We start from the raw sequence: 22,332 nt of genomic DNA on the forward strand, positions 1-22,332 counted from the left end.
AAAAATCCTGCACTACTCAACTCGTATATGTGTGAGAACAGCTTCTGGTTGCAATTGTAGCTGCTACGGCAAAATGTTTATTTGTAGACCACAATGGCAATTGGAGTAGTTTATTATGATACACAAAAAATACTGATTTTAATAGACATTTCTGTGACATTTTTCCAATGTAAACATTAGTTAATTTTTGTGCCAGCTGTCAAACTTGTCTGAAAAGTGTTTTGAAATGGAATTGTCTTTGTTTTCAAATTTCAAAAAATCTTAAAAGTCTAAAAGCAAATGTTTCCTATTTTTTCCAGTTAGTAAATGAAACGCTGTTTCTTGGGTAGGAAAACATTTCTATCTGACTCACATTTCCCTGGGAAAACAGCTTGTATCATAGAATTAGTTTAGTTTGAAGGGGAAACAGAACAAGGCAAGACATATAAACATATTACAAAGCTTACTTTGATATTTAAATGCTTTTTTTTCTTTTCCTGGCCATCTGAAAAAAGGTGTGGTGAATGTAGTCAATTGTAAATAGAAACTCTGTATTTTCAGTCAGCTTCATTGTTAAACCCGAGAACTGCTGACCACATATGAAGACTCCCGGTTTGAGCCATCCCTCCTCTGTTTATTAAATCTGTTAAGACTTAAGTGTATTTTTACAAGTTCATTAATGTATTCCATTCTCTCTGATGTATTTTTTCCCACTATTATCAGATTTCATTACAGGGGAGGAATTATCAGATCAACCCATTATACAGCTGAGCAGCGTTAAGTCTGATTGGAATTTGGGCTTCCCTTCATTTACAGGGGGAATATTGTGTAAATCAGACTCTCGGGTTTCAGTGGGAGGCACAGGGCTGCACAGCATCCATTTGTCAAGTTGATTGCACCTCAGCAAGGTTGCATTAGCTTGTCTTTGAACAGAAGTGAAATCCTATGCGAAGCTCCCCTTTCTGTCATTTACACTAACATCCATCCTCTTAAACCACGGCCTCAGAGAAAAAACAAAGTGATGGCACAATATAATCAGTCACTCAGGTTGTCTGTCATATGTTTTCTTAAGGAAGTGACTTTTAAGTTAGTGGAGCAGAAAATTGAAGAAAATTAGCAGAAGGCTGTTGTAGAAGCAGAAGGAATTTTTAAAAATTACAGATGTACGTAGAGAAGCATGGCTGTGTATAGCAAATAGAAATGCAGTTGATTCTGGTTTTTAGTTTAGTGTTAATATAATGCCAGCGTACCCAATATGCAATAATGCAATGTATAATGAAACTTTATGCATAAACTTGAATTAGGCTGTAAACGCACAATAAAAAGCTGGTATGCACATTTTCAGCTTTTATATCAGTGACTGTGTTTTATGATGCTGAATACTCAAGTAATTTGCAGTCTTTTCCATGCGTCAGGAAAGCTGCCTACGTATCTCAGAAATGTTAAGCTGCAAAGGCCATTGTAAACAGCTTTGTGAGGAGGCTTGTAAGTTTTTTGAAAATCAGGAAACTGATTTTTTACATCTGATGTAAAATGGCAGCAGTAAATAGCATTAATTGTTTAAACCAATGCACAATGAAACTTGTACAGTCGCAACAGTTGCTACAGGGTTAATGCTGTAAATGAAGAGGCGATAAAGATGTACATTTTGCACAAAGTAAAAAGCACATTTTAATATACTTCTTTTTCTCCCTTCTTCCTAAACTCTTATCCACTCTGAAAGTAGTTCGTTAATTACAGGTACTTTGGTTTAACTTCAAACAGTAAGAGAATTAGTTTTGTGTTGTGTATCTTAAGGGAACATTTCTCAGTGTGGTGTTTTTTTAAAGGAGGGTTGTGCATGGCTATTTTAAAGTTAGAGCAAAATAGCACATTCCTAGTTTAAAATAAAACCTGTGAGCTCTTGCAACAAACTGGTGTGAATTTTGAATTTATTTAGTTATTTTGGAATAGATACGCCTCCTAAGGGCTTTCCAGACATGCAGTAAGTGATGTTACTAGCATCTGTCAAATGTACTTCTTTCTTTTCTTTCTTTTCTCCCTTTTCATTCTGCCCAAGGGAAAATTGCACGTGGTCTTTATTTGTTTATATGATGCAGGTACAGTAGTCTAAATCTTACAGTGAAGTAAGAGAAATATTACTCATCTTGGGTGAGAAACCTCTTTTCTTATATTCCTTTTTCCCCATTTTTTTCTGCTAGAAATAGAGGCACAAAACCTCACAAGACAAGTCAGGTTATTAAACTGATGCATTTTAACATGCCTTGGAAACTCTGGATGGACTATGGTATGACAATATGAAATTCTGATACTGATTTATACCAATGTGCTAGTACATTGTCACTTGGAAAGAGAAAGGAAACGTGTAGAAAAAATGTTACTCTTTAAATACTATACAAAATGTATTTTTGTAATTTTCATGCACAACTGTAGTTTGCAGCTAGTTTAATTTTTTAGTTAGTATTAGATTTTTCATGTGTCCCTTGAAGAAAACTTTAATCAGCTTCACAATGTTGAATACATTTAAATTTTAATACCTTTACTCAACAGAGACACTATATATATATATACACATACACTAAAGTCAGTCAGATATGTAAAGGTCTGCAGGGTCAGAGCATAAGTGAATGCATCTCTCTCCTCAAAAATAAATCTTAAAAGATTTCAGAAAGAAATTGTTTTTAAATACAGCACGTGAAATTATATAAAAAAAGTTACAGATTACAGAAATATCAAGTACACTGCTCATGGAATTCACATTTCATTAAGATATATATTACTTGAGGTTGTGATACGAAGATGATAATGGCTACATTTTGTGCTTCTTTTCCCTTTTATAACCTAGTGTTAACATTTAGGAATTTGGAAACTTGAGAGCCCTAGTAGATCAATCTTGATTAGTTTATTTTTCTTTGTAAAGATTTTGATAGCCTGGTAATGCTTTTGTTTGAAAGAGTATTCTTTACTTCCTCTTGTGGGGGATGAAATATTGTTACACCCAGCTCTTCCTCTGAAATGGCGAAAAACAATTTAGGTAACTGAATCTTTGATGAGGAGACCTTAGATTGAAGTGTCTGGTGTTTAATTGCCCTTTTACTCATAATTCTTCTACATTTAACCTCAGAGGTGATTTTAAAAGTTACATCTTAATTGCATAGCCTCATTCAATCATTAGTACTTTGCCTTGCGGCAATTTATTACAACTTTATTTCCCTGAACTATCAATGAAGATGATGCTGAATTTTATATTAGCCAAATGTCCTTTTGAGATTAATGTGGTAATATAGATTTTATGCATGCTTTTCCTGCTTTAATATTTGTGTTATGGTTTGGGGTTATAGGTATAGCACAACCGCTGAAGTAGTTTAGAGAATGCTGCATGTATTGCCTCAAGAACTGATGCTGGAGATTTATTTGAAAATGTGCATCTGCAAGAGGAAATAATAGAAGGGCATTCTCTGATGTGCTTCTCTAGCTATTTTTACAGCTTACTTACACAGCGTTTTTCCCCTTTGAAGATAATAGTTGGAGTCCCGTTGTGAGGAAAGCACTGTAATCAGATGGGCTAGGAGAAGGGGATATGGGCACAAGGGTGCTGGGCCACAAATGCCACCATTAACACTGGGCAAGTCACTCTGTAAATTGTGCTTCACTTTCACAGTGGTCTTTTGGAGGTTCCTACATTCTTAAAATTTTTAAGGGTTCCAGCTGCTAAGGCTATGGAATACCAAAACCCCCTTGTGTCAGTGCAGGATCAAGGTAGAATTCATCATGAGCATGTTTTCTGTTATGTTCTCTAATTTATTTGGAGAGATGTTTAAATATGGCAGGTAGAAAGCACTGACACCCCTTATGCTATCTATGTAACTGCCATAATTTAAAAAGTCACAGCCCTTCCATACCGTTCCTATCCAAATTCTCAGATTAGAACTGGCAGCTAGTGGCACCTACTATATAAGCATTTCTGCTTGCACAAAGCTCAGGGAGATTTCAATGGATGAAGCTAGTGTGACGAATACCTCCAGCCAGGTGTGCTGACCCCAGTGCCAAAAACATTGTCCTGCCTTTCCCCCACTCCTGGCTTCTCATTCCTGACCCTCCACCACACTTTTCTTTGAGCTATTGCAGCTCCTTATCCTGCAAGTATTGTGGGAGATGCAGCTGGGAGAGGACAGCACTGCTTCCTTCACTCACACCGCTGGCACTAGTGTTGGTTTGACTGCAGACTCTGGAGCCAGCTGATTTGGGTATGTAGGCAAACCAGAAGGGTCTCCACAGCTTTCCAAAAATGTGAATTTGAGGCATGCATGTTTGGGTGAAGTACCATGGAATTTGGTGAATGTTACATCCTTCCTTTAAGGAACAGGTAAGCTCATGCTAGCAGCAGTTCAAACAATAGCAGCCTCCACCCTAATTGCAGGCATATTTCACCTCCTGAAACAAAAGCATATGTAGGGACACTCAGGCATTTGAACGTGGTCGAAGAAGGGTACGACTGGATATTAAATTAATCTTTATGGAGATTCCGTATCTGGAAGAGGACAAAAGCAAAAGAAACTAAAACAGAGAAAGCAGGAGAAAAAGTGTAGCAAAAGACTCAAAGGAAGACAAGAAAGTGAAAGTAAGAATGAAAGAATTAGATATTTAGATATCTAGAAAGAATAGATAAAATTAAGAAAGAAAGAATCAGTCCCACAAAGGTCTGCATGCTGGCTGAAAAGCCTTCAGGAGGGATGGCAGAAATTTGGTTTTGGTTGTTGTGTATCTCCTGCATTCAAGAAAACAGGAGTGAAGTTGGGGGCGTGTGGCTTTGGAGGTGTTTTTTTAACTAGATATGCCTAAAAGATGCTTGACTTCATTATTTTCTCCTCCTAATAGAAACAACCCTCAGGGCCTCAAACTTTGGCTAATCATTTAGGTCAAAAGGGTAATAATAATGTAGAAGACCATGAATTAGAAGTGTACCCTGGGGAAAGCTTGACCCAATGCAGAAGTAGAAAATAACCATACAAAACTCTGTAACGGGATCCTCTGAAGCTGAATGGGAAAATGAGGGCTCGTACAAATATGCTCACCATCTAATATGAAACATAACTCCAGAAGTATGTATTTTTATTCCCTGTTACAAGAGTGAAACCACAGTGGAGTTACTGTAACACTGAGGCTGAACTAATCCCATCACAGGATCAGATCTTGGTAATAAATAGTTCCAGGTGCGATCCAAGGATTAGGAATGTTTAGATTTGTTTCAACTGAAAGGTGTGGAGTCTTTTCCAATCTTTCCACTGACGAGGGAGGGTTGTGTGAGGTGTGTAACTCCCGTCTCTCCAAAGAGAGACCTGCTTGTTGCATATCCCTTTTTACTGGTATATCTATCTCAAATACTTGACCAAGTAAGCTGATATCATTCTGCTTATGTTACAGATAGGGAGGTGAAGGATGAGGATGCTCAGTGTCTTGCTAAAAATCAGCCACCATGCCAGCGGCAAACCTGGAAGTATAAATGCTGGTGCTGTGCTCTACTTCGTGGGTTCTGCTGCTTTCCAGGGCATCTTTACAGTTTGCCACTTTCTTTATCATGGAACTTTGGGTCTACTCTTCTGAGTATGCCCATCTTGTGAGTGGCGTTAGTCAGAAATGGAATGAGCGTATATTTAAAGATTGTGCCATACTGAACATACATATAGGACCATGCTAAGGTTGGTAGGCAGTCTCATAGCCAGTGCATCTATCTTTTTCAGTCTTCAGTTTTACAGTTTCATGGACTATGTCTAATCAAGTGCTTAAAGCTCTATGAAATAGGCTATACTTGTATATTTGGTTGCTAGCCTCAGTTCCCAGTTCCTTTCCACAGACTGTGGCTGTATTGGCAGCAGAAAGATGACATAGCAGCAGACAGTTATCTCAGACACATAACTCAGATAAGTTTGTAGCTGAAAAAGGAGCTGTGCAGAGCTGGCTCCAAGGACGCACTAAGCATTTATTTCTATTTATGTACCATAGTCCCAGTTCACCATTTATACAACGGTATCAGAGCAACAGGTAGGTGGTGACTTCCACTCAGAGTTTTCCATGTGTGCATCTCCCTTATGGGCAGGAACAAAACAGTTTGTGGCCTGCAGCATTTGCCTTTTCTGCCTAATCCATGTATCCAGAGAGATCAGAATGGAAAGGGAAAGCATGGTGAAAGAGGAGGAGTGTGGAGAAGACTGCTCCTCTGCACCTACACTACACTTACAGGAAGAACGCAAGCGGGTGCTGTAGATCTGTGCAAAGAAAATAATCACCAGTAGGCACCAACTACAGAGCCTCAGACTATGCTTTCCTTCAGTCTGTGCTGCTGAGCGGAGGCTCTGAGCCAGGGACAAAGTGTTCTGGGGCACGTCCTCTGTAATACTTCTAGATTTCTTGAATAATTCACAAAGCTTTTGGACCCCTTTTCCCCAAACACACAGAAAGCCAGTTGCACTGTAGAAGACAGTTTGAGCAACTCCAAAAGGAAAGCTGCTACTTCTTCAGCCTTTATATAGGCATTTTAAATCAGGTTTTATTATTCCCTATTTTCAGGGGATGATGAAGCTGACCACTTGTTTTTTGCAGAGTTAATACACTGTAGTGATGTACTTTTTGTCTCTTTATTGGGGCTTTATTGCCTTACTTACATTGTAACAGCAATAGTGATGTTTTGCATATAGTCATATTGCCTTTGATTTGGAACAATACCAAGAAACTGGAGTGCTTCATGATTTAATTATTTGTGTTCTTAGCAAGAATAATTAAAGGATCATGCCAAAATATTATCAGAGTACAAAAATTTAGCATGCCAAAGGCGAAGCTATTTAAGTGGCGTAGCAATGATTTATTTGCTGATGAAGATTCACATTTAGAAACTCTCTCTTCACTGTTCACTGTTGGTAGTTAGAAGTGTAGAAAGTGTAGTTATCAAAAACCATTAGTAGGAAGAGAGAATAGATTTGCAAGTGACCTGTGATTGTAGATGCTTTGGTTTAAAAGAACAATCATCACAGAAGCTGATTTTTCAGAACCAAGCAAATATAACCAAGCCACGGGCAGGTATTCAAAAGTCAACCAGCACTGACTCAGCTATTCATGCTAATCCTCTTCTAAATTTTCACCATAAAGTTTCTGGGCTCTAGTTACTCATCTGGAACACCGCTTTAATCCGTAAGTATTAGCTTGTTTCAGAAGTGTTGCAGGTGAATAGGAAAAACTGGTGATTAAGTTGTTCTGAATAATTAAGCAATCTAAGACATTGTAAAATTACTGTAGTCCATGTATTTCTTATGAAATAGATCCTTTATTTACCATTAGATCTTCTTAAGCCACAAACATCTACCTGCTTATTTTTTCATAAGTATTTTCTCTATAAAATTAATTAATTAATTCCTAAACAATAGATTTAACTGTCCCCAGTACTATGCAGTTTTGCATGGTGCATATACCTTGACCTACAAAATTAATCCACAGCTTTTCTTGACGAATTCTTGTATGCTTACAAACACTGGTCTGTTGCAGAAGAGACTTAAAAGGATTTATCTGTAGGTGCTTGAGGGAACAATCATTTTACTATGATACTCAGATCTGCATATCACATTTAACATTTGAAATACATCGGTAGCACTAAGGCAGTTTGGATGTCTCAGCATCTGACTGGTCCTGGAAAGAATATCGGTGGTATCCCGCAAAGTGCTGATCTTCAACATTTTTAGTGCTTTGCAGAATTGATTTCTCAGTCCCAAGGCAATTGTCCATATCATGCAAGTGCTGCATACTATTATAGTCAGAAGCCTCTGTTTGAGAGTTATCCAAGAAAGAATACCAGTATTTTGTTTCCAAGTTCTTTTTGTGAAATATTTGGCTCCAATGCCTAGGTAATATTCATAAAGCTCTTTGAAAGTCTCTCTTTAGAAAAAGATGTATTTCTTCTATGGGCATAGTTCATTTTTAAACCAAATCTAGCTAAAAATTGCCACATAAGCTGTTTTTTCAACAGAGGGCCAATAGCCATATTTTTGTCTTCACACAGAAGGAATACATTTATGTATTTTAAAAGTATGCATTTGAGTAGTCCTATAAAATAAGCAACATAAAGGTGCCATATTGAATTAATTAAGATTTCTCTCTCGTGTGTAATCCCAAGTATCTAGATACTTATCATTTTATTGGCAGAGGGAGCAAGTACATGGCTTGGCATATCAGCTGGGCTATGAGTATCTGAACATTAACACACTTCCAAGCTCATGTTTTGGTTTGGGTTTCTGCCTTCAGCATTGGTTAAGAAGTCCCCGCTGATGATGCTATCTCCAGACCATATTTAGCAGACAGATTTTGCCCATCCCATTATCACCCCTCCAAAGCCAGGAGATGGGAGTGTTCTTTGGTTCCTGGTCCCCTTGGCCATTCAATGCTCATCTTTCTTGCTGCTCTTTGTCCACTAGAGCATAACCACAGGCAAAATGAGACAGAACATCTGCTGGGCTGTGGAGGAGCCAGGCCCTAGAGAACCGTGATTCCCATGGCTATTGCAGAAGGGCTCAAAGAAAACTAAAGGCAAAGGACAGGTCACTGGTTTGGTTGTCTTCTTTGATATAAATAATTATCAAGAAACAATATTTTTCACTTCATAACCAGAATCAGTACCATTTTTGTTTGACATAGTGACGTCTTATGTTGTTAAAAAGAGCCCTTGATGGCTACTAGGGATTAGTAGGGGAAAATATTTCACTTGTAGGTCACCTGCATGAATCTGGCCGGGGACATGGGTGATTGACAGCTGTTCAAATGTGATGTCTGTAGGAGGCCCCCGTGAAGAAAGCTGCGAGTTTCGGTCTGGGTAGGCAAGTGTCAGCCCTACAGACCCACACTGCCATAATCAGCAGTCTCTGCCCTCAGTGCCATGCTGGCTGCTGGAGGGGGGACCACGTGGAAACCCAGCCTCAGGGTGGCAGGTGAGGATGCTGGTGGGACATGGGGGCTTTTTGCTGCCAGTGCTGTGCTTGTACAGGGAAGCAGAATAAATTCTGCATCCCATGCAAGCTCTCTCCTGGAGTAAGGTTATGCAACTGAAGCAGGAGCCTGTCCCAAACCACTTTGTACAGGCTATTCTTTTTAAGCACATTACTGTGTGGTGTAGCCCATGAGAAAGCAGATGCCAAAGAAAGGGTTTAATGCACTTCACTATTTCTGTCCCAGATTGTTTCCTGCAAACCTGCATTTCACCAGTCTTTTCTCTTACCACTTCAGCTCCTTGCTACATTTTCCCATGCAAGCTATTTTTCCCTTGTAAATGATGTGAAGCAAATACCTAATGTTATCTTTACTGCTGACGCAAGAAAATTAGAGGAGGTATATTACAGTTCTGTTCAGTATTCTTTCCAGAGAAAACTGCTGGTTAGGTCAATTTACTTGGCACTGTACACTGCTTTAATCTTAACTTGAGGCCCGCTGTAGATATACAGCAGCTGGGTCTAATGTCTTCATGCATGGTTGCAAGCAAGCCAGTTAATTTCTGTTTGTTGAGAGGTAGGAATCGAGCAATTTTTTCTCTGTTGAATGAAAACATTGTGGGGCTGGTAACAGGTGAATAAGCAATGCTGGGTAATAAAACAACCTGGAATTACTGCCTGAACTTTGAAGGGCTGGATTCCACAACAGAGATGTTACAGTTTCATCCCATTTATAGTGGCAGCACTTTAGCCCCAAATCTTGGATTAGAAGAATTAAAAAGAAAAACTGGCTTGACAGACCTTGTTTGGGAGAAAACATGTCACCAGTGAAGAAGCGCTTAGCTTCAAGTCTACTTGCAGTGCTGCAAGCTGCTAACTGGGGTGGTGAGTGTATCGCTAGACCTATATGCAGACTAAAAAAGCTAAACAAGTTGTTCCCCCTGTCACACTGAGGTCTGCTCAGGCTCTCGATGACCTCTCAGGTTATATCCATCAAGCTTGCTGTATGTCCCTGGAGGTAGCACTGGCTATGCAGTGTTACCCATGTAACAGATGGCCCCAGTTCGTGCCACATTGTGTGTAGTCTTCGAAGACTGGGACTAAATTCACTGGATCTTTTGACTTTAAACAGGTCTTTAGAGTTATTACCAGTCAAAAAGTTAACTACTTAAAAATAGGTGCTAATGAAACCTCCGATGTTCTGATTAAATATAAGATGCAAGAGCTATGGATCTGTACTTCTCCCTATAAACAATTAGGCTCCTATCATATTAATGGTAGCTTAATTCCAGATACGCCTTACTGTTATACCTTAAAATTATCCAAACCTGTTCATATATTTAGGAAACAAAACTTTAGATTAAATAGACAACAAATCTTAAGACTAGAAAATGAAATCCTGGTCTTTCTTCTCCCATATGACCACCTACAGAGTCAGACAGCTGTCTCCTGTCATGCTGGGAACCTTAAGCTGTTGCCTGCACGGTGCTGCAGCCCCAGCGAGAGGAGTGGAGCACCCCCTCAGCTGAGGCAGTGATGTGGGCAAGGTGAGAAAGAGAGAGAAATAATCTGAGGGGATACAATCTTTTTTTTTTTTCACCTCAATTTAATTATTTTTTTGTTATTGTTCCTGTGTCTGTATTCATAGAATGATAGAATTATCATAGAATCATAGAATGGTTTGGGTTGGAACGACTTTAAAGGTCATCTAGTTCCACCCCCCCTGCCATGGGCAGGGACACCTTCCACTAGATCTAGGTATTCAGACTAGAAGAGCATGCTTCCAAACACCATAATATTTCATTACAAGACTTCCTTCATCTGTACAGCCTAGCTTCTCTCATTTAGTGCATAGGCAGTTACAAGAAGTGGGAAGTCTCAGGCTAAGAGGGATGCCCAATCAGCCCTTCTTACTCTATAGTTGGTGTTACTGCCAAAGTCTGTTTTATCAAACCACCAACCGGGAGAAGCTGCATTTCAGAAACCTTTTACCAAAGAATCTATAAAAGACTATAAAAAATGAAAACCTGCACAGGATAGAGACTAAACAGAATTAATCCTATATGTGTAATTTCCATAGAATGTATCTCCATTGTTAGCTAAAAAGACAGCTAAGATGCAAACTTTAGTGTGAAGTTTCCTCTCAAGCTTGACTGCTTAAAGCACTTTCCTGCAAAATTCTGTGTTTACCTAAGCCCTTAGGTGAAAAGCCACCTTCCCCTCCCCTACCTCTACTGGAACTAATGAGCCATGCCTGTTATCCTCCCAAAAGTCTCAGCTCAGCAGAAATTAATCCACTTTCTTTGCCCAGTTCTAACACATGCCACCACGTTAAAGCCAAGAGAATGAACCTTCTTACCCTTTTATGCTCACTGGAGGATTGACTGACAGACAGGTAGTACTTCTTTGTGTTTCATTAGTCATTATGTAGTTTGACACTAAAGCTAAACCAACTTAATTGCTAAGCTGCTACCAAAAAAGGCAGTTTCATCTCTTTCCTGCCATCTTGCTCCCAACTGCATGGTTGCCCTGGCTCCTCTGAGCAGGCATCTGCCCCCACAGAGACTCAGTGCAGAGGTCTAGAGCTAGAAAAAATGAACCCTGCAAGAATATGTGAATTGATTTACAGCTGCCCTTGGGGGTCCAGGTGCCCATGATGGTGGAAGACTGGGGCAGGAGCATGTTCCTGGGATGGGAGGCAAGAGGTTGGACAACTAATTTTAACAGTGACACGGTGTTAGATCGGCTTAGCCATCTTGCCAAACTAGCCTTGGTATTCTGTAGAGAATAGCACAATTGCACTATTCCACAATAAACCTGTGGTTTCTGTTGTGAGTCAGCCTATGTAACTGATTTAACTTTCCCAGTGATTCATGTTTCTAATGTAGTTCATTGGGCATGGTTGCACAAACCATCTGTTAGTGGTGACACTTAACATCTACGCCTGACGCACCACCCTTGTCTTGATGCAGCTCTTCAGGCCTGTAGGATGAATGAGATGGGAAAGCATAACTTCTTTTTTTCTGGTAAATTAGTTGTAGGCAAGTCACTGATACGTCCTGATAGACACCTGTAGCAGCATTATTAATGGACCAGCACAAAGGCTGCAGTGGTGATGGGGGAGTGGAGAAGAACTACTTAAGCAGTTGGCACCAAAAGAAATAGCTGTATAACCATTGCTGTAGCAGGGGTTTGGCAAAGGCTTTCCTTTATCTAAAGTGTAAGGGACATTCGCTTTTGGAGCAGAAGGTCTGAGTTTAACCATACTGCCAACATGCCACACTGTGGATCATTCTGACAATCTCAAAGATTAACGGGGTAATGCATTTGCTTCTTGTTGTCAGTCAAAGTGGGTGCAACTGAGGCCTGAGCATAGGGTAAGATAAAGCAGCTGTCTGACCAAAACTGTCAGTAAGTTAGTCGAGAAGGAGCTTCTAGGATTAGATAACATATTCAGGGCTGGTTGTTCATGCAGGATGAATGTGGGAAGAAGGGGCTGGTGACAAGAGAGGAGTTTCGCAGGTGTCACATCACCTGTTTGAAAGCATGCTCACCTTTCTGAAACTGCTACGCTGGAGCAGACAGGCTGAGCAAATGACAGGGCAAATCTGAACCTGCAAAACATTGTAATTGTGTACATATGCCTTCGTTAGCATCTGAAGGAGTTACATCAGCATCTTCTAACTACAGCTCCCTGTTTTCTCTGCTACTATTTTTCAATAAATGCCATCTCATGAGCCGCTGCAGGGCCAATGCACTCTCAGATTCTCAGCAGGGGGTTACTGAAGTGGAAGAAGAATGACAGTAGGATCAGTCCCACAGCATGACAGTAGTATTTTACAAACAGCTTTGAAGCATTTGGATATGTAAAGTTTTGCAGTTGCATGTAAAGTTCTCCGATGTGTTTCGGAACAATTAAAGATCTTGCGATACACTCCAGCCTTCTTTTTGTGTGGCTGTTGGTTATGTGCAAATCTTTGAGCTGACTCCTAGAAATGTCATGAGCATGTTGGATGCCTGCATGATTCAGGGTGCAGTTTGAAATGTGTTCAGCATCCCTCGCTGACTGCAGCCCATGGAACTGGAGTGCTCTCAACACCTCACCACAGCAGGCTCTTTAACAAGTGGACTGCATTACGTTAGCTTCCTTGGAAGGAAATCAAGTACTGCTCTCTTAAAATCATTTCTGCCTTTCTTTCTGCCCAGATTTGTAGGGGTTGACAAACTTTCTATCAAGTAATTCCTTAGTGCTACTTTGCTCTGCAGTGTGTGAAGGAGGATGTTTGTCACGCAGATCAGCCTGCAAGTCAGACCTGTAGGGCATGTCACTGGCACGTCAGCTTCTTACACGGAGGCTAAAACCAGTTTGTGTCAATGCTCCCCATTAGCCACCCTAATTTTCAGAAGGAAACTTGACTGTCACTTCAACTTAATTGCATCGTTTCCCAACATGCAATGATGTGCAGGTTTTGTTTTCCTAACTGTACCGTGTGTAAAGGCTTTATAAGGATACCTAAAATGTTGGTTGGTTTGTAAATGAAAGTTGGTATTTCGCATTCATCCTCTTTCTTATGACCCTTCAAAACAGAGACAGAGCTACCTATATACAATTTCATTGTTCTCCCTATTAAAAAAATGCATTCATTTCATGCTAATTGTGGGTAACCTTATAATCAGAACAGGATCAGTTGAAGTTATTTTAAAGTATGTCTAGCGAGTGTAGCTGCATACTGTGTAACATTAAAAACTTTGAATATTTCACATGTGTAAATATGCTTTATTACCAAAAGTTTACTTCATGTACTGTGAGCCCTGATCTTTATTTTAGGACTCTGTTTTACTTCTAGCTGTCTCTGTTACTAAATTTGAGGTATACAGCTCCAATTCGCAGCTCAGTCACCTTCTATCTAAAAAATATGTTTTGCTTGTTTCCCCTGAAAAATTCTGAATTTCTAATTATGAAAGGGAGCTGGTTATCGTTGTTTGAGGTGTTTGTTTGACAAGCAGTCATGCAGAAATAGTGCAATGTGTAGGCTTCCAGTATAAATAGAAGCAATCACGATCCAAACTGCGGATAAGTAATTAGAATAATAAGTAGAAATAAAGAAGCTTTGTTAGTTTGCATTCCTTTTTCTGAAGCAGCTAAGGGAAAGTGTAGAAACTGATCCTTATCTTTAGTTTTTCCCCCCAAATAAGGATAAAATTGGATTTAAGAATAAGAGCTTACCATATGAATTTAGGTTTATGGAGGATGTACTCTAGACTGTCAAAAATAGTATGCCTAAGGCAGATTTGCTTCTAAAGAGAAGAATGCAATAAAGCTTAGGGTTATACTGAAACTGAACTGCAATATATTATGAAATAGTTTGGTTCAGTAATTCCTGGATTGTTGCATTCAGATTTTCAGCTACTACAGTTCTTTCTTTTTCTAAAAAATCCTCTGATAAATGCAAAGGACTAGTGAAGTTAAGGGTCTAACTTTTCTTTCTGTCTGAACCTTTCACAGCAAGAAGGAGATAATAATTTACACTTATCAAGAACTGAATAGACCTGAAGCTATTAAATGTGTTTAAAAGAGGTGATTGAGAATAGTGACAATGAAGCTAGCTCAGCAAAAAGTGACCGTCACACCTATGTAATAGACCATAGTCCAAATCTAACTAAGAAAGCTCTGAAAAGTTGGTCTCCTTTCAGATGTTTTTCACCCTCTGAACTAGGATGTGGAGGATGAAATCAAAGAAGACTGCACATGTATGGTCTGTACAGTCTCTAGCATGACTTAATCAGCCTCAGTGCTGCTCTAATTTATAGCAGATCAAACTAGTCTTCTGATTCTTCGTTGTATAATCTACTGAACACAACAGTCTTTTTGGATTATTCTTTGCTACACGTTTGTTAATGTTCTGGAAAAAAAAAAAAAAAAAAAAAAAAGCAGATGAAACCCTTTTTTTCTGGTACTGACAGTTCTTGTTTGTAGACTAGTTGTATAAATAACTCCAGGACATCTGACATCTTATTCATATAAAATGTGTTGGCAAAATTTGGCATGAGTTGGTTCCATTTCATCAACTTTCTTTTTGGTTCTCTTTTTTTTTTCTCTTTTCTGTGGGAGTATTTTTTTTTTTTTATCATTTTGGAATCTGGAAGTTTATTCGTGTCTCCTTAAGTGTATAATAGTTCAAGGAACACATAATCCCTTTTAGGCAGCAGCTTTTACAACATGTGGTGGGTGCCTCTGAATCAGCATCAAATGTTGGCATCTCCACTTCCTCCTTCATCAGAAGTAGTGAAGTTTCATCAGAACTAGTGAGAAAAAAAGTATTTCAAGAGAACGTAAAGAAGTGGTGCTTCTTTCCTCAGAGAGGAAAAAAAAAACCAAAAAACAGCTTTAATATTAAATGGAAGAACACAAAGGCACTTTTCAAAACCATCCTGTCTACTTCCTTCAAATTTAACAAGGAATTAAAAAAATCTCACTGAGAATGGACACTGTTAATAATAATGAGAATTGAATATGACAGAGCTCCTTTGCCTGCATATTTGTAATGTGATTTGATGTTTTTTCGTGTGTGGAAATCTTGGATTCAGGAATACCCTGTTTCTGGCAGGTCTAGAAAAGAGCAAAATTCAGAATAAAGTATTTTTCTATCTGTACGGTCAGATTAATAAAACACCTTACCACCTACTTTCTCCAGCTTTCTTATCCATTTGATAAAACTACTGGCAAAAATATTTGACCTCACTATTTAGAAAAATCACTTCTGGGCTTTTGAGCTCCTGAGGCTAGTATACACTCTGGCTGTCTCCCAGCTTCATACAGGGACAAGAAGCAGGTGCTTAGCAGCCCTCCCTCCTGGCTCCTCTCCACTCTGACTTTCTCCAGACATAATCCAAGCGCTTGGGTTGGGAGAGGCATTGCAGCAAGACCCCTGGAGCAGGCAGCAGATACCTGCTACTTCGGCGTTCAGCGTATGTACCCTGGGAACTGCTCCGATGCAGACCCTGGGAGCAGTCAGCAAGGGAGTGAAATGTGCTGGGTCTTGCCCTGAAGAGTGCTGGAAGTCTGTGGAGCATGGCCATTCTCCTGCCTGATGTTCACATCTCAAATAATTCCAGTGTATCCAAATCTTCTTCCTCCAAACTTCAAATCCCATTGTTCAACATTCTGAACTCTGCAAGAAATAATTCAAATAAATGCTTCAGGCAATGGAACATAAAACTTAGAAAGGGCCAAAGGTTTCTGCTTGTAATGGGATCCCAGTATCACTTAAATTCATGGATTACCTGACCCTTTTTTCTTCTTACATTTATAAGATAGAAAATCCACAATGTTTCAGCTTTCAGGAGCTTAGTGAGAAGAGCCTATTGTACTATAGGTAGGTATAACCCTCATCTCTCTTGCCAGCCTCCCTGGTTGGAATAACAGCCTGAGAACAGGTCACTTTATATAAAATAATAACTTTGGGAGATTCATGGCTTTGCTCTTCCCAGATTATGAGCCCAGACACAAAAGTCTGACCAAAGCAATGGAGCCTTTAGAAAACCTTTCCAGAGGAAAGGCTGGATGTCTAAGCTGTTTTCCCATCCCTACTCAAAGAATGATTTTTCTGGGATCATATATCAACAAATAAACTTTTAGCTAAGCTATGGGAACAAAACCAAGTGGTTTTGGCCAGTAATAACATCACAGTTGAGTGAGGATGATGCAGAAACCTGAATTTTCAGAACTTAATTTTGTCTCATATTTCTAATACTCTATTTGAAATTAATAGATGACATTCTATCTTATTTTTATTTTAACTTTATTTCACAATTAGATTTTTCATCAAAGCCACAACATTTCTCAATGTTGAAATGAATATTCTCTGATAACTTAATTCCATTTCTGGATGCAACAGACCTAGATTCCTTTCTACACTAAATGGAAACAGAGTGCAGGGTATTTAATATCCTGTCATTGAGACAGTGCAGGCTGCTACTATACAGTGAGGAGTATGTAAGTACATGAGTTTTAAGAATTAAAATGAGCTGGTAAGTTAATAAAAGAGTAAGATGTAAGGATAGTCATTGTTTTTACATCTAAGTAGGACCACCCTAAATAATTTCAAGCAGTCTGAACATTTTGAACAGTCTTTTTTAGGATAATCTGTGCAACTAACTCTTCATAACATTAATACTTTGAAATAATTGATTTTCAAATACTGAAGCAAGCAGAGCATGAAGTTTAAGACTGTAAAGTAATAAAGACTAATCAGTTTCATGTAAAAACCTATTTTTAAAAATGCAGTACAAGTTCAGTGAAGCACAACTCAAGTTTTAAGAAAGCCTTTGTTCATCTCATGTGGAGAGTCCTTTCATTTATTATACAGATATCTTTTATTTTCTTGAAAGAAACACAGTATTGTTTAGAGGAGGTGGGCATTCATAGCTATGTTAGTTATAACAATCTACAGTCTTAGGCTCTTGAATTCAGGATATACAGCTGTTTATGACTTTATATACTCTATAGCCAAGTAAGGTAAACACCCACATGGGCTAGAGCAGAACTGTTAGCAAGCTGACCACTTGCTTTCATCATCTGAATTCAGTACCTGTTATCGCTCCATTGTTGCCCAGTAGTATAATGAGTCTGGCTGGAATTGAATTAATTTTATTCATACTAGCTTCTGTGATGTTACAGTTTAGATTTGCAACAAAACCAGTGTTGGTAACACAGTGCTTGCACAGGGTCAGGGACTTCTCTGTTTCTCATTTTGCCCCAATGTAAGCAGCTGGGATGGACAAGAGGTTGGGGGGACACACAGCTGTGACAACTGACCCTAACTGACCAAGGAGATATTCCATGCTGTATAACATTGTGTTCAACAATAAAACAGGGGGAGAGTTTTTCCAAGGTAACCATCACTTGGGGAGTAGCTGAGCATCAATCTGCTTGTGGGACATGGTGAGTGATTGCCTTTGCATCACTTGGTTTTATCTCCTTTTTCTTCACTTATTAAACTGTGTTTATGAATCCATGAATTTTTCTCACTTTTGCCATTGCAGTTCTCTTCTGCATCCCCCTGGGGGACAGCGAGCAAGCAACTGGGTGGGAGCTTAGCTGCCAGCCAGAGTCAACCCACCACAAGTAGGCAAAATGTCTTCGGACACTTTCAACTGTTTCAGTTCAGCAGAATATGGGGTTCTGTGTTAACAACGCATATAGTACTGAAAGCTTGCGGCTTGGTTTGATAACTTACCTTGCTGGCAATATGCAACTTTATTCTCACATTGTACAACGGTGTGGGCTAGGTATCCCTTCCTCTCTCCTCTCCTCTCCTCTCCTCTCCTCTCCTCTCCTCTCCTCTCCTCTCCTCTCCTCTCCTCTCCTCTCCTCTCCTCTCCTCTCCTCTCCTCTCCTCTCCTCTCCTCTCCTCTCCTCTCCTCTCCTCTCCTCTCCTCTCCTCTCCTCTCCTCTCCTTTCTGTTGAGAATGCAGCAGATGAGTACACACAGTTCAAGACTTTGATCCCATACGTATTCCTTAAGCCTAATCGGCCAAAGAAGTGTTAGAAGGCCATGGATTCTGAGTGTGCCATGTACTAGGCTCAAAAAGGAGGGTCTGTGTACCTAATCTGCACAGAAATCAGATAGCTGGACCTGCAGTGTCTTCTTGGCACATATAAAATATCCTCATTTCAATCCTGTCATTAGTTTATACTAAACTGGAGACTTGGGTAGAAAACGTGACCTGACCTTTTATTTTTATACAGCATTTCCTGATTTAATCCTGAGAAATGTGTCCAGTGCATGATAGAATCTGCTGCTTTTTCTCTACACTATGCAGAAATGAACACTTCAAAATTCAGTTTTAATTTTCTGTCTTGGGTTATATGCAGTATGTTCATCAGTGGTCTGGAAGTAAGCATGAAATCATCTCTTGGTAATGTTTGCTGATAGCACAACGACCAGCAGAGTGTTAAATGGTGGCAAATTGTAGAATACAATGCAGTAAGCCTAGCTGATTCAACAAAGTGCATCCTGACACAGCTAACTACACGATTATTCATCAAGGAACAAGAGATCAAAGCCATGCTGACAGAATGGAGAATTTTAGCCTAAAAGTAAGTAACCGATCAGAGGTCGTATAAGATGGGCAACAGAATAAAAGTTTCCGTTACAGTACTTCACCATGAATGTCAGAGGTAATAGTAAGTATGAGTTACAAGGTATGTCCTTGTATATGGCATTGGTGAAGCTGATGCTGGAAGAAATCATCTAGTCCTGATGTCAGCATTTTTAAAGGGATATGGAAACACTGAGGTAAGTTCGGAAAACAGCCACAAAAGAATTATTTGCTAGAGTAAGTAAGGGAAATGCCTTCTGGCGAGAGACTTGAAAGCTTGTTTGGTGTCATGTCTAAAGGAAAAAACTGACTTGACTCTGTCAGTACTTACAAAGAAAAAATTTTTTGTTCCTAAGGGACTCTTCAATCCAGCTGAGGAGGACATAATAAGAACCAATAGTAAAAATCTGAAGGTACCCAAATTCAGATGACAAAGAATGAGTTCTGAGCAGAAAAATGCTTTCCCATGAAAAGAAGCTGCTGTCTCTGACATTCTGTGAAGACAGGGTTTCTCTGGTCAACACACCAGGACAGCACTATCATAGTAGGGCCTACAGGAGGACAGACTGACGCCAACTCAGATTGCCTTCTGGCTTTATGAATTGTTGAATCTATGTGGTCTATAACTATGGAACAGAAATCTTACTAACCTGTAACTTTCATCATTGGTCCAAGTGGCCCAGACCAAGAAAAGCAATGCACACTGTCAGAGAGGGAGAGGAGCTAATCTGAAGAAAGCGTACCTGGGCATGGGGCTAACATGCTTTCATGATGAGTTCTCAGGTAGGAATGAATTCTGCTACCTGAGGGTGCTTCTTTTTGAAATTGGTGATTTGGTCGGGTGTCTTTTTCACTTCTCTTTGGGGTTTTGAGTAGTGAATTCGTTGTGTTTGCATTGTGTTTTAGGCCTGTCTCCATCTTCTGTAGAAGCTGTTTCCAGCTATGAATTTCTCAAAATAGGAAAGGAAGCCTGGCATCCGGCCTCTGGTTAACACAAGCAAAATTCAGAACTGCAGTTTTGTAAATGGTTTGAATCAACACAACCAGGCTCCTTATTTGGTTTGTTTGCTGTTGCTTTCTGAGGAGAAGGCAGGAAGGGTTGCTTTTTAAATTCTTACATGTAACTTAGTCTCTAGTCTCTATTCTTACCTCTTGTTCAATGCTGGGATTGAAGAACAGACCTCTGAGTGTCAAACATTGTGGGTCACTGGAGTTCTTTATCTGTCTAACAAGTTCCTTGAACACTGCTACTACTTTTTCAGCATTGGGTAGTTTTTTTCAATGAATCTTTTTTTCAATAAAAACACGATTAATACTTTCCTCTGGATACTGTGCCTTACTTACCAAGGCATATGTTTCCTTCTACAATATTTTTGTTTGTAGAGTAAGCCCACTTTTGCCCATGTTTTATAAGTGGGCAAATATTAAAAATATTTTTTTAATATTAAAATATTAAATAAAAGTTCTCAAAAGCATTTGGTGACTTAACTTGGGCTCCAAAGCTGTGGGTTCAGAGCCCTTCTTGGTTCTTGAACTGGCAAACAGTAACACTCAGTTTGAGTATTCCCTCTTAGATGCATCATTCAAATGAAAACACAGCCACAGTCTGTTTTTTTAATCTACTGGAGGAGTTCCCTCTTTCTAAAGATCCCCTTGTTCTCTAGAAAAAGATACATTATTTTCTACTGCGATCTTAAAGAGATGGATTTAGGGTAGGGGGTTACCCTGCATCATAGAGGAAATTCTTCTGAAGCCACAGAGTAGTGAAGTGTTTTTCAGCAGCCCCAGTGCAAGCTTTTCTTTTCTTCCCCACTTAATAATCAGAAGCCATTAACAAGGCTTAGCATATCCAGATTGATCTTCCTTAAGTCGTTATCGCTGTCTAGTTCCATTAGTGTGAAACAGGGTTCTGCAGTGTACAGGGGACACCCCACTCCAGCATCATCCCCTCCCTGCCATGGATCCTGCTTTTTTGTTCCATATAAAGAACCCCACAAGCTGCTTTTAGACATCTCAGACCACTCTGCAGAAATGGGCAGAAATTTTCACAACATGGACAGGTAATATTGTTCCATGATTTATAACTACTATGATTTATAACTGCTATGCTGGAGTTCTAATACCCGAAGCTTCCTCATAAACTATATAACATCTTGCATACCTTTCAGACACCTATCATGCTTCTAGGTTGGGCTAGTTTTATGCGTTTCTCTATAGTGAAAGTGCAGAGAGAAGCATTTCCAGAGGTTGATTCCTACCACCTGTCTGTTTAGGACAGGATAAATCGTGCTCCAGAGATAACCTGTCTCCTCCTGCTCACAATAGACAATGAACTTTAACTATGCTTTTGGCGAGTTCAGGGTTAAGTGAGAATAGATCCATCCATTAATTTCTAGCCTTCCATTTCTTCTCCAATCAACAGTTTATTAGGGAGTTTGTAAAAATAAAAGATACTACTAGTTATGAAACAATTAACTTTATAAATAAGGGTAGTTCTAAGTTTTGCAAGAGCATCACCTGTAGTGATGCACTCTAGCATTTGCAGACATTTTTCAAAAAATATTTACAGGAGAAAACACCTTTGAAAATTTGGTACATCTAGGCCCGGGTAAGTGGTACGTGGTGTTAGGATCCTGCAGGATCAATTTTATGAATGGAGTTCTTGTTCTGAGCAGTCCGGTTCCCAGTAGTTATTCCTCTTCAAAGAAAGTCAGAGTTTTGTTTAGCTTGAGGCTGGGCACAGAAATCTAGCCATATTTAGCTCTAAGAGACTATGTATTTCACTGGTAGAGTAGCTATGAAGGATGACTTTAAACTAGCGAAAAAATGTTTCAAAGTGGAGGGACAATTTAAATTCTTTAACCTCCACTTGTATTAGCTACTTCTTGGCTTCTAGTGTATGAAAGCTTCTTGGTGTGTGCCCTTCCTGAGGTCGAGTAGGACGTGGGAGAGATTGCGCTTGGATGTCTGGAGTGCTACCACTTGGGGGGGAAAATGTGTAGCATTCCAACAGATATAATTAATGACAAGTGTTGTTGTCTTTCTGCTGTGCCATCCACCCAATAGCTGCCTGGTGCTGACCCCTTGCTGTCCTGCTGACCTCTCCAAAGTTTATTTTAAAAAGGCATCCTTGCTTTCCCAAACTTTTCAGCTAGGCTTCCCTTGGGCTTCTTGTTCAGTGCATGCCCAAAGACTATGCCTGTGTCCACTGCTCAGTGATCAGACACAAGTGTTTCCATTAGAGGGATGATTAATGGAAACTTCCTTGGGAATGGAAAAGGGA

At 39.5% G+C, this 22,332-nt stretch overlaps 1 protein-coding gene across 4 annotated transcripts in view; it reads left to right on the forward strand.

Moving 5' to 3' along the window:
* STAU2 (staufen double-stranded RNA binding protein 2) overlaps positions 1-22,332 on the forward strand; it is a 177,521-nt gene that overhangs the window by 133,355 nt on the left and 21,834 nt on the right. Inside the window, exon 14 of one of the 4 annotated variants that reach the window (XM_080381420.1) lies at positions 751-15,235. The exons of the other annotated variants lie outside the window; for them this stretch is intronic. Coding sequence (XP_080237546.1) covers positions 751-897 — 147 coding nt within the window. The 3' untranslated portion in view covers positions 898-15,235. Of the gene's footprint in view, positions 1-750; positions 15,236-22,332 lie in introns of those variants that run through there. 4 annotated transcript variants of the gene reach the window in all.

Source organism: Falco punctatus (genome assembly GCF_963210335.1).
Source record: "Falco punctatus genome assembly, chromosome: 3".
Classification (NCBI taxonomy): domain Eukaryota; kingdom Metazoa; phylum Chordata; class Aves; order Falconiformes; family Falconidae; genus Falco; species Falco punctatus.